Raw genomic sequence first — 12,620 nt, forward strand, 5'->3', positions numbered from 1 at the left:
CAGTACTTAACTAACCTTGCCGCTCGTGTCAAAGAGAGATCATCTCTTCCTCTCTTTAAAGAAGAAAGATCTGGTATTGCTGTGACATTCAGCGAAGGGCTTACACAGAGACGTTATTGGCGATAACAGTGATTGATATTGATGGTGGTGTGGCAGGCAGGGGCCAGGCACTGCTCCCATTGATTCCCATTATGCTTTGTCAGGGTCTGCTTGGCTCCTCCAGAGTGAGTCTGAGCACGACCTGTCACATATGACCTCACATTACCTTCAGATCATAAGGGTGAATTCATATAGTGAGTTTGGATTTCAAAGATTGACATTAAAAAGAGATTAGTTGTACTTGGTGGTAAAATGTTAGTGTAGTAACAAAGTAGCAGTAGGTTTTCTAGAATTAATATTCTTGATTCCTGTCTGTCTGTGTGTGTATGTTTGTGTGTGTGTGTGTGTGTGTGTGTGTGTGTGTGTGTGTGTGTGTGTGTGTGTGTGTGTGTGATAAAAGCATAAATACCACAAGTACACATTAAATGAAATAATATAAACATAAAAAACTTGTTTCAATTAGTTGCCAACGTAATTTCTTATTTTCATTTAATTGATTGTCCTAAAGCAACTAAAACTGAAGTAAAATTACAAAAATGCACAAAAAAGAAATTAAAAGAAAAACATAAAATATAAAATTAGATTTAAAAATATTAATTAACAATAGTATCTCAGTTATACTAAAACAACACTGGTTTTCAAGAAAATACTTTTTTCAGATATGCAGTGGTGTAGCCTGTCAAACCACTGTAAAATTAAGTGCACAGCTTTACAGCTGAGTGAGCTATGATGATATTCATGCTTTTCCTAGAATGCCCTCTCACTCCGTTTATTGAAGTGATGTTAAGAAGTACCATTAAAAGTACCATTCATTCAGACATTTAATTTCAATAAATAGGTAAAAAAAAAAAAACACGTGTTCAAACGTAATTTGTACACATCCACCCTATGATGATAAAAATCCAGTGTTTTTTTTGTGTGTTTTCTTTATCCGTATAAATAATATCCTCTTGCTTAGATCAAGTCGTTCTCAGATTCTTGGCTGTGTGACATCACACAGACCCAGGCCCCTCCCACAATTGTTGATTGACACTGGTGTTTTACCTTGGACCCACCCTGAGTAAGCTGTAGACAGTCCGCCATTGTTTCGACGCCGGAGCAGAATGTCTCTGATTAAGCGATTGTGGTGTTTTGTTGTTGGATGTAATAATGAACAAAGCAGTCGTCATTTACTCCCGACATCTGAAGACGCAGTGGATTACATTTGATTTGAAGGGAATGCGCCCCCGATCTATGTTCGCGCTAATCATTAGTGATCCAGCTTCACCTACAGAAGAAGTGAGTATAAGGTTCTTTTATGAATCTTTGCAAATTGCCTTTCCTAATTATGTGGTAGTTAGCAAGTTCCGCAGCTAAATGCAGCTAAAGTAAACAGTCTCATGAGAACAGCTGGTCACCCTACGGAAGAGAGGGGCGGGGTCAGCAGAGCTCATTAGCATTTAAAGAGACATGCAACAAAACGGGTTGCTGTGAACAGAGCTGTTATTGTTATTGATTATTATTATTATTGCTAAAAATATTAAACAATTTAAGAAATATTGCTTTTGTAATATTTCAATGTAAAATAAAAAATGTGTATTTAGGAAAGATAATAATTATTGATGTTATGCAGAGATGAGTTTGTGAGGAGCAGCATTTACTGATAAAACTGTGGACATAAAACTGTCCATGCTTCACTCTGAAACATGCAGCGAATATATTTATTTAATTAAACTGCAGTCTTTGTTATTTGATAATCGTACTAGCCATATAATAATTTCATTTTGACTGGTTTAGCTACTTTAAATTGTGAATAGTTTGAAGCTTGACTTGATTTAATTTCCTGATACTGATCCTTTCCAACAGCTTCATGTCATAGTTGACAATTCCTAAAATGTACCACTTTATCATAATTTGAGTAATAACTGTGTCTTGACTCCAGATGAGTGTGATGTTGGGATGACTGTCTTGTTTGATTGCAGTAAGATCAAGGTCATCTAGGCCACGGCATCCTCGACTCTCCTCACTCCATCCAACAAACTCAATCTCCCTCTATCAGCTGGCATCTCAACACAACTTTATCACTCTTCCATCATGCACATACTCTCCTTTGAAGCATTACCTTTTTCTATTGATTCTTGTTGTGAATTTAAGTACTTCTGTAGTTCAAGAAAATAGAAATGTTATTGTGTGTGTGTGTGTGTGTGTGAGAGAGAGAGAGCTTGTGTGCTCAGGTGCGTGGCCGGCACAGCGGAGGGTGTGGGATGTGGGGCCCCGCTGGGCGACACACAGCCTTTTTATCACAGGAATGAGCTAGTACTATTTTAATTAAAATGTCAGAACAAATACTGGCAGAGGTCTTGAGGATGAATCGCTAGATAAGAAGAGCAGTGGGCCAGAACAGGTCAGAGAGACAAAGTCACCTGGGTAGATCTTCATTCATTCCCATGGTCAAAGCGCTGTGTGTGTGTGTGTGTAAGAGAGAGAGAGTGTCTGTTTGGATCATGATGGAGCCAAATGGAACAAATAAACAACTACTAGTGCAGATTTCCTAAGGGATTTTAAACCCTTCAGAAAGATCAAGGCTTATATATGACTGCATGTAGACTAGATGAAAGGAAACAGATTGCTTTGCTATTACATCTTGTATTCAGGGTTAGTGACTTGAACAACCCATAACACTCAGAACACATCTCAAAACCCCTTAGTGACCAACAGCATAAACCTCTGATACCTTAGCTACCGCATAGTCTGCTAAAAAAAAAAACTCTGAATACCTCAGCATCACATAGTAGCAGGCTAAAAGAACAACACTCAGCTGTGCTGATTAGTAAAGTGTTTTATCCATTCATTTTCTCATTGGGATTTTAAAAGTGTGTTTTCCAACTACGAGAACAGTCACATCCAGAGAGTACCTGAAAACCATATTTGAGTAAAAGTACAGATACCTTACAGTGAAAATTACTCCACTACAATTTACAAGTCACCAATTCCAAAACAACTTGAGTAAAAGTATTAGAGTATCTGATTTTAACAGTACTTAAGTATTTTACTTATACTAAATATAGGCTCAAAGATGCACAAATCAAAGAGACATGCCAGTCAAAAACTGTAACGTTGTGGAGAAGCTGGGGAAAACAGGCAGACAAGGATCTGTGTGCAGATATTTCATGTAAAAGCTTGAACAAATAATAAGCCAAAAACCAAAGGGAACAAAGAACAGAATGATGGGCAAACAGACAACCATTACATTCAACAACTAAGTACAGTAAGTACAGTAATTAGTTACATTTACTCAAGTACTTTACACCTCTGGTCACATCATTAACAATCTTTGGTTTGAAGAAAAAAGTGTGTGTGTGTGTGTGTGTGTGTACCTACTTAACCATATTTTAGGGACAAATTTGATCTCCAAAAACCTTCATTTGGGGATATAAAACTGGTATAAATATTTTTTTATGCAGAAAGTTTTCTGTGAGGGTTAGGGTGTGGGTTGGGATCGTCTTTTAAAGTCTATAACTATCTGTATATAAAACAATAGAAGTCTGTGTAATGTCCTCATTTAGATAGCGTGTGTGTGCCAGTGTGTGTTAGAGGGTGATTGTGGTTTGGGAGGTTTGCAGCTGCAGGCATGTGTTAGCCGCCATCAGGAGTGCTGCTGTATGCTAATCTGACATTTGTCACATCTGTGTGTGTGTGTGTGTGTTTATGTGGTTTATGAGGACACAAATTTATATAATGACATGGGTATGACAGAGGTATTACAATATGAAGGTGGTTTATGAGGACACTGCCTATGTCCCCGTAATTCAAAAGGCTTAAAAACATACTAAATGGTGTTTTTTTGAAAATCTAAAAATGCACAAAGTCTCCTGTGAGGGCTAAGTTTAGGTGTAGGGTTGGTGTAGGACAATAGCACACAGAGTTTGTTCAGTATAAAAACCATTACGCCTATGGAGAGTCCCCATAAACCACAAAAAACAACACGTGTGTGTGTGTGTGTGTGTGTGTGTGTTTCGATAGACTTTTTAAACTTAAGATATTAGATTAAACATAAATTTATACAAAGTAGTTAATTTTATACAAAAGTTAGTCTTTGAATTAAAAAAAAAATGAAAAATAGATAGTTATATATAATGTTTTATTGTTTTATATTATTCATGTGTAAAAATTTGTCTCTTCTGCTCACCAATGCAATTTTTTTTTGATGAAAAATACTATAAAAACAGTAAAGTTGTGAAATATTACAATTTAAAATAACGTTTTTTTCTGTTTTAACAACTTTTAAAAATGTAATTTATTTACATTAGTAAATAAGTTTTCATTATAATTACATTAGTTTTCAGCATCATTACTCAGTGTGTTCAGTGTCACATGATCCTTCAGGAATCATTTTAATGTGATCATCAAAATGTTTCTCATTATTATCATTGTTGAAAATAACTGTGCTGCTTAACATTTTTGTGGAAACAAAGATACATGCCCCCCCCCCCCCCCCCCCCCCAGGATTCTTTGATGAATTTATTTTGTAACATAAATGTCTTTACTGTCACTTTAGTTTAATTTAAATGTGCCTTTGATGAAAGAAAGTATTATTTTCTTTTAAAAACATCTTACTGATCCTCAATCCTTTGAGTGGTGGTGTATATGTTTTATTTTATAACATATAATTATGAATATACTAATAAAATCAAACCGATATCAATATATTATAAACAACTTTATATATCAAAACATACAGTATAAAATTGCTTCTCTTGTATGTTCATGGCTTTCTTCTTCTGATAGAAGAGACTCTTTGGCTGTGTGTGTTTAGTTAAAGGCTTGAGCGTTTTGTGAATCGGTGACCTGGCAGCATTCAGAGGGAAGGATGGGTGGTATATTTGAAACGGCGTTAAACATTGATGCCGCCACACCTCTCCCCCTCTCCAAATTAAGCAAATCACCGGCCACTCCGGGCAGGAAAAGGAACACGCGTCATAATTGTGTGACATTTGGGTAATGACCGTTCTGACATTTCAGACTGACACCTTCTCCCTCTCACTTTTACTAGCCTTTCTTTTCCCACCTTTTTGCGGCAGAGGCTCATGTATTTAAAGGGTAATGATACAGACTGACAGCTTTAAGCTTTAAACGAACCAGTGACACACACACGAGCACACACACTCTTGAGATTCTTCTCTTCTGTTTGACTATAGAGCCCGTCTCGCCTAAGATGTCATCAAAGGAGAGAAAAATATTAGGTGACCTACGTCATGCAGCCGCTAACAAAATAACAGTGACTTATATCATGATAAATCAACATAGATCTTTTGAAACTGCCATAGGTGGTGTTGCTAAGAACACACATTCACTAAGAGTTTTCCCTCAAAAAAAGTTATGTTTAGGTATTGGATGGGGTTAAGGGATCTGGAATATGGTCATGCAGAATAAGATATTAATTTGTGCTTTATAAATGCTAATGAACAGCCTGTATGCTAGTAATATACATGCTAATAATAAGCAACTAGTTAATAGTGAATAGTGTTCCCTAACCTAAAGTTTTACCAGAAGAAGAGTGGAGTTTCTATACTACTTCCATTTTTGTCTGAATGGCCTAACTAAAGCAGAAATAAACTGAGCATGTTGCTTTACATGTTGGTCTGTTGGTCTCTTCCTTGTTTAAGTGGGCGTTTCTTGCCCGGAATAATCTGCAAAGTGGTCAAGACTGTAATGCCGCAAGTCAAAAAGTCTGTCTGTGGTCTTCCCATCAACTCATGCTTTCTGCTGTCCTTGGTGCTGAAATTCTCTCTGGTTTACATCTAAAAAAATATCCAACACCAACATGTCATCTTACTACATTTACATTTAGTCATTTGGCAGACGCTTTTATCCAAAGCGACTTACAATTGGGGAATACAAAAAGCGATTAATCTTGAAGAGGCAATCAGACAGAGGAAGTGCTCGTAACACCAAGTCTCAGTCATTAGTTGTTGCTTACTGTCATTTGTTGCATCACAAACATACTCTTCTTTTATGGAAGCACCTCACGTTTATGCAAGGCTGTAAACTCCCTCAGTATCATACAATTTAGGTTCTAATGGTTCTGTGCACAATTTCAAAGACTTTCCACAGCCTTAAATTTATTTTATTGTATTTTTGTATTTGTTTTTTGATTGTATTGTTTACAGTTGTTGTTGTTTTTTTTAAACAAGTCTCTTCTGCTCACCCAGGCTGCGTTTATTAGATCAAAAATACTGTAAAAAAAAAACAGTAATATTGTGAAATATATTTAAAATTTAAAATAACAGTTTTCTTTTTTAGTATATTTTTTAAAATGCAATTTATTCCAGTGATGCAAAGCATCATTACTCCAGTTTTCAGTGGTACATGCTCCTTTAATAATCGTTATAATATATTGAATTGCTGGTCAGTCATTACTGTTATCATTTATTATTTGTGCTCAGTCATTATTGATGGTTCTTTATAGTGGTTTTTGCTGAATAGAAAGTTCAGTGTTTAATGTTGTATTTTAGTGTGAAATACATATCTTTTGTAGTATAATGTTTTAATATAGTGCGCCCTTGCTGAATGAGTATTCCTTTCCTTTTTTTAAATGCTAGTATTTTACAGTTTTACATAATTTTAGGCAGCAAAAACTTTTTCAGCATTGATGATAATCAGAAATGATTTTTTTTAGCAGCAAATCAGCATATATTAGATTTATTTCTGAAGTTTGTGTAACACTGAAGACTGGAGTAATGATGCTGATAATTCAACTTTGCATCACAGGAATAAATTACATTTTAAAATATATTCTGCTAGAAAACACATTTTTCAATTGTAATAATCTTTATAATGTTTTTTTTTTACTGTATTGTGATCAAATAAATGCAGCAGGTGAGCAGAAGAGACTTCTTTCAAAAACATTAAATAATCACCATCCATTAAAAAAGCATAATTATTAACAAACATTTGACTGGTTTATATTAATAATGAAATTATAATCCATTACCAACATAACTTTTTTCTTTTCTTTTTTTTTCTCAAAATCAGTGCAGAAAAGAGGAAAAAATTCTATCTAGGCCTGGTCATGACCTTTAATACAGACAACTGGCCCAGATTTGGCTTAATATTTTTCAGAATTGTCAAGAGTAAGACATCTGAAATGCAAAGCCGCCTTATGTCAAGACATTAAAGACAGAAAAGAAATAACTGTTTAAACATCACATGCAGGTGCAGAGGAGAGAAGCAAGCCGGCAGTGCTGTGGGTCATGTACTTCAGCATGAGGGACACATCAACCCTGGACAGCAGCAGCTACAGCCTGCCGAGCAACGTTCATGTGTGCACCGGTCCCGATGGCAGCCTGGGCTGCGACTACTCCATTAAACTGGTGAGTCCAGCAGAGGGAGGCAGACACTGCATTCATTGGATCAGATATTGTTTATAGGCTTGTTGGTTTACGCAGACTATGATTGTTTCTGTGTTCATTTCCAGGCTGAATCCGTGTTTCATCATATCCTCCCTGATGAAGAGTTCTGTCCTCCTGCGCCCAACCCAGAGGACATCATCTACGACGGTGACGGTCCCCAGGCCGAAGGGCCCGGCTTTGACGAGAGTGCTACCACAGAAGCAGATAAAAGCCAGGCAGAGGAAGAAGGTGCCGCCCATGAGAGGAGTCCATCGACTGAGAGCTCTGAACCTGCAGAGATGGACAGTGTTACCCAGCAGGCACCATCAGACACGACCCCATCCTCTGAAGAATAACCCCTTTAGAGAAGCTTGTTCATTTCACCACACTCACTGAGCATATGGAATCCAAAATACATCATGTTCATCTCAAAGTGGGCAAAACCGAAGTTCTCAATCCTGTTAGGTTCATCAACCCTTTTTATACATTTTATGTGCCTTTCTTTTGCATTTTCACAAGTGATGCCTGTTTTATTTTGACCGGTTACTGTAAGATGTTTGTTTAATTTTTAAAAACCAAAATGCTTTTTGTTTCAGAATGTATTCACAATTTTGCATGGTTCGAGCAAGGTGTCTATCATATTTTCTGAAGTTATTCAAATGACTGAGATTAAATGATTTTAATCACATGCTGGACAAATACTCTTAATTTTGGCAAGAGGCTTCTGCTTCAAACCCTGTATTTCTATTTGAATGCTGTCTGTCTTTTCATTTCGCCATATGTCTATTTTGTGTCTTCACATACAAATGTACGCTATAATGGTTGCTGGCATTAAATATTTAATTGAAGAGGTATTTTAGTTCATTATTCCTAGCCACACTGCAGTATTCAGCTTCACATTGCCTGTCACTGATACAAACTGATTTCAACTCCAATGTAAACTGTGACGCCGAGCATTAGTGATGCTCTACGAGTGCGGTTTACCTGCCATGAAGCTGCGAGGTGAGGAAGCGCGAGGGAAGGAGCACAGTTTGATGACATTTGGTTTGCACTGCCATGGCTGAACAGATGGCTCATTATGGCTGCGAGTGTGCAGTCGTCCCTCACAGCGCTTGCTGTCTTTGTTTCCCTGGAATTTGATATGAGCTCTGCCGAGGGTATTTACCCGTTCTGGAGGGGAAGAATTACTGTTGAACACATGGCCCAGGTTAGTCCCAGACCAGAGGAAGTGTGCTGATTCTTTCCGACGGCTGGGAGTAAGCACACCCCTGACAGCACTGACGAGTGTTTAGAGTCAAGTCAAGAGTGATGTGTGTCACATATAACCCAGTCTTCGGTTTTATTCACTCATTTTGTAGGATGTGTGGTTTTGCATGTTGTGTAGGCTTAGAATGCAGATTGTGACTGGTTTTAAAGTGATTATGGGGATTTTCTAAGAAAATTTCTCCCAAAACTTTCAGGATTATTTTATTCGAAAATGAACCAGGGCTGTAACCTCTATAGAACACTATCTAACACTTGACAGCTGCTCTATCAATTCTTCTTCATCAGTTAGGAACCCAGGTGTGCTGTTTGATAGCAATCTTTCATTTGAAAGCCATGTTTCTAGCATCTGGAAAACTGCGTTTTTCCATCTCAAAACTTCTAAATTGCGACCTATGCTCTCAACGTCAAATGCAGAAATGCTAATTCATGCGTTTATGACCTCAAGGTTAGACTGTTGTGATGCTTTATTGTATTGTTAAAAGCGCTATATAAATAAAGGTGACTACAGTGCCCTCCAAAAGTATTGGAACAGTAAATCATATTTGCTTTTAATCATATTTGCAAATATCTCGACTCCACAGCCAACAGAGCAATTTTGTCTTTACTGTTCCAGTACTTATGGAGGGGACTGTACATGTTTCAGTGATAAAGATGTCAGTGCAAAAATGTCTCACAATAGCCTCAGCTAACAAATATCATTGCACCATGCCATATTATTCACTGCTATGTTCGGGTGATAAAAAAAAAAAAAAAGGTGTTTATGAGATAATAGAGTTGAATAAGGGGCAACATTTTTTTTCTTCATTTCAAAATATTATGACCAGATGAATTCTACATTTCCTCCCATTTTTTTATAAAAAAAAACAAAACTGTCAGATCATGAAAGCATGATATTTAATAAAAGTTCAATCTATTTCCAATAAAGGAAATACCTTCCCACAAATGTATTATTTGCCTCTGCTGCAGTTAAATCTCTCAGATAATGCAAGTTCACTATATCCTGTTAATTTATGTGAGGACACACAAATGACATCATAATGTGTGAATGACCTATGATATTTTCCCTCAGCAGAGACATGAGAACTTGAGGTCTCAAACATGGCCTTATTTAGGTTTAAACCTATTGAGTGTCCATATATCTGCTTCATGCTCTGTGATCGATTTCCTCAATTTTCGTAATTTCATGACAATCCTTTATCTCCAGCATTTTGGTTTCATCTCATTGTTTTGGGGGACATGAGATTATTTTTCTTCTCTCTTGAGTGACCTGCCTGCTCAATAGCATCATTGGGAATCAATTTTCTGCATGGAGAGTCTTGACATTCAAACGCAAAAGGGTAAAATGTGCCACAGGCAAGACACCTAGCAGGGCCATGTTTCTCCGGCACCATGGGGTGCGTTCAGTGAGGAATCTTTAGGGAATTATTCCGAGGAGTTGTAAAATGTTTCTCAACAAATTAAGGATTGACAAATATTTTTACTTAGCAGATGCCTCTGGCTACATCTGATTTTATCTTTAAAAAGCCGCTTAACAAGGTGCTGTCTAAGTGATGTAATGTGAGTAAAAGCAGTTGATATTTCATTCTAAAATGACTCCATCACAGAATGCTATTAAATACAATTCATCAAGCAATCATTTAATAATTATTGATTTATTTAAAGATATAAACATGTAGAAATGGAAAAATGTTGTTTTCTAAGCCCATAGCGCCAAAAGTCCCCAAAACTGAAGATACGCACACACACTGTACATCTGCCACTTCTAGTTGCTTTAATGTGTTTTTACTGACATCTAGTGGCTACATTATGTCAATACATGAGCTGAATGCGCGTGCTTTTCGGAGTTTTAGTTCTGCTAATTGAATCGAATTTATTTATTTATTTTCTTGTCCATACAACAAAATGTATTATTTTTCACAATGAAAAAAAAATATATATATAATACTTAAATACTTTAACTATAAATAATGTCCTTTGTAATAACTAATAAATTAATAACTATTTAAAAAATAAATATTTTCATTTATTATCATGTATAGCTGCATTTCAAGGTTTGTCATGTACATTTTTTTTTTTTTGCCAGTGCAACAACAAACAAAGGTCATAATTAAGGAATTTTGTCCAATTACAGTTTACAGTTTATTTTTTTAAATAGTTTGGTACTATTTTCATAAGGTGTACATTTCCAAAACACTGTAAACTGATCACACTTGTAACACCACTAGTCATTCTTTCAAAAACCTGATCTCATGATTTCATCGTAGTTTCACATATTTTCATTCCACATAATCAATGATTCAGAACACAAGATCAATGTGATATGTATTGAAAACATTTGGCTTAATCACAGAAACACAACATTAAGATCTTCTTTCAACATTCAATTAATTCAAGAGCAAAGAATGCAAGATACATGTTTCAAATCACCTTTGTTGCTGAAATAATTACAATAATAGAGGCAATAACTGTCATGTTAGAAAATACACTTACATTACCTAGCTTGCATAACTCGCATAATGTTTGTAAAAGTATTTATACAGTGTGTTACTGGATCAAAATGTGTGATGAAGATATGACATGGCCATAAGGTTTGGTGCTAGACAGAGTTTACTGTCAGTGCAGTATGACATATGACTGAATCTACACTGTAACTTTTCAGATGAGTTATATTAATGTGCAGTTTCTACCATGGTAATGCCTCAGTATCACATGGCGTAATGTAATGTAAAATGCTGTATTTGATGCCATCCCTCTCCCTTCTTCTGATACATCTCTGATCATTTCCTCTCCCTTGTATCCTGCTGTATGTTCACAAATTGCAAACTTACAAATGAGGAGGTCCTCAAAGGGTGTGTGTGTGTGTGTGTGTGTGTGTGTGTGTGCGATTTTGTCAGGTTTTGCTCACTTCTGGGCCTATTACTACCAATTTGTCCCCAAAATATGGATAAGTAGGTACACACACACACACACACACACACACACACACACACACACACAGGTATTCCTATCATTATGATGACATTTCACAGGAGTAATGGGTTTTATAGCATACTGTACAAACTGTATATTCTACCCCCTTAAACTAACCCTACTCCTAAACCTACCCTTACAAAAAAAAAAAATTCATGGAAAAAAAGTCTCCCACAAGGAAAAGGATTTCAGATATTGCCATCTTCGAGGAACATTTTGTTCCCATAACATAGGGTTTACCCAAACCACACACACACATATACAAAACAGTGGTTATCATCTAAGATAAATCACTTATACTGCAAATAATAATAATAATAATAATAAATTCATTACATTTGATTGCCCCTAAATTGCAAACAAGTTCTTTAGAAACTATATCTATTGAATATAGCTGTACCAAATGATTCACTGATTAATAATTAAGATGAGTTAGATTAATTAATAGACAAATGTATATATATAACACACACACATATTTTCAGAAAAAAAATTTATATTTATATATTAAATGTTTATTTATAATATAAATTATATGAATATAAATATAGACATGTAAATATATGTAAACATTGTCAGAAAAACATACTGTATGTGTGTGTATTTATATATACATAATACATATATTATGCAAACAAAAACTTTGACAGCACTAATATATATATATATATATATATATATATATATATATATATATATGTGTGTGTGTGTGTGTGCGTGTACATATGTATGTGTGTGTGTGTACATATGTATGTGTATGTATGTGTGTGTGTGTGTGTGTGTGTATGTGTGTGTGTACATATGTATGTGTATGTGTGTGTGTGTGTGTGTGTGTGTGTACATATGTATGTGTGTGTGTGTGTGTGTGTGTGTGTGTGTGTGTGTGTGTGTGTGTGTGTGTGTGTGTGTGGAAAT

The 12,620-nt window shown here is 35.8% G+C and overlaps 1 protein-coding gene across 1 annotated transcript in view; it reads left to right on the top strand.

Moving 5' to 3' along the window:
- The window catches only part of LOC306862419 (rab proteins geranylgeranyltransferase component A 2-like), a 58,823-nt gene extending 49,572 nt beyond the window's left edge, over positions 1 to 9,251 (top strand). The window contains exons 14-15 of the mRNA XM_079405217.1: positions 7,294 to 7,451; positions 7,556 to 9,251. Of these exons, the coding sequence (XP_079261343.1) occupies positions 7,294 to 7,451; positions 7,556 to 7,825 (428 nt within the window). The 3' untranslated portion in view covers positions 7,826 to 9,251. The remainder of the gene's footprint in view (positions 1 to 7,293; positions 7,452 to 7,555) is intronic.
- Positions 9,252 to 12,620: the final 3,369 nt, after the last annotated feature.

The sequence above is a fragment of the Barbus barbus genome (assembly GCF_936440315.1).
Source record: "Barbus barbus genome assembly, chromosome: 43".
Lineage (NCBI taxonomy): Eukaryota > Metazoa > Chordata > Actinopteri > Cypriniformes > Cyprinidae > Barbus > Barbus barbus.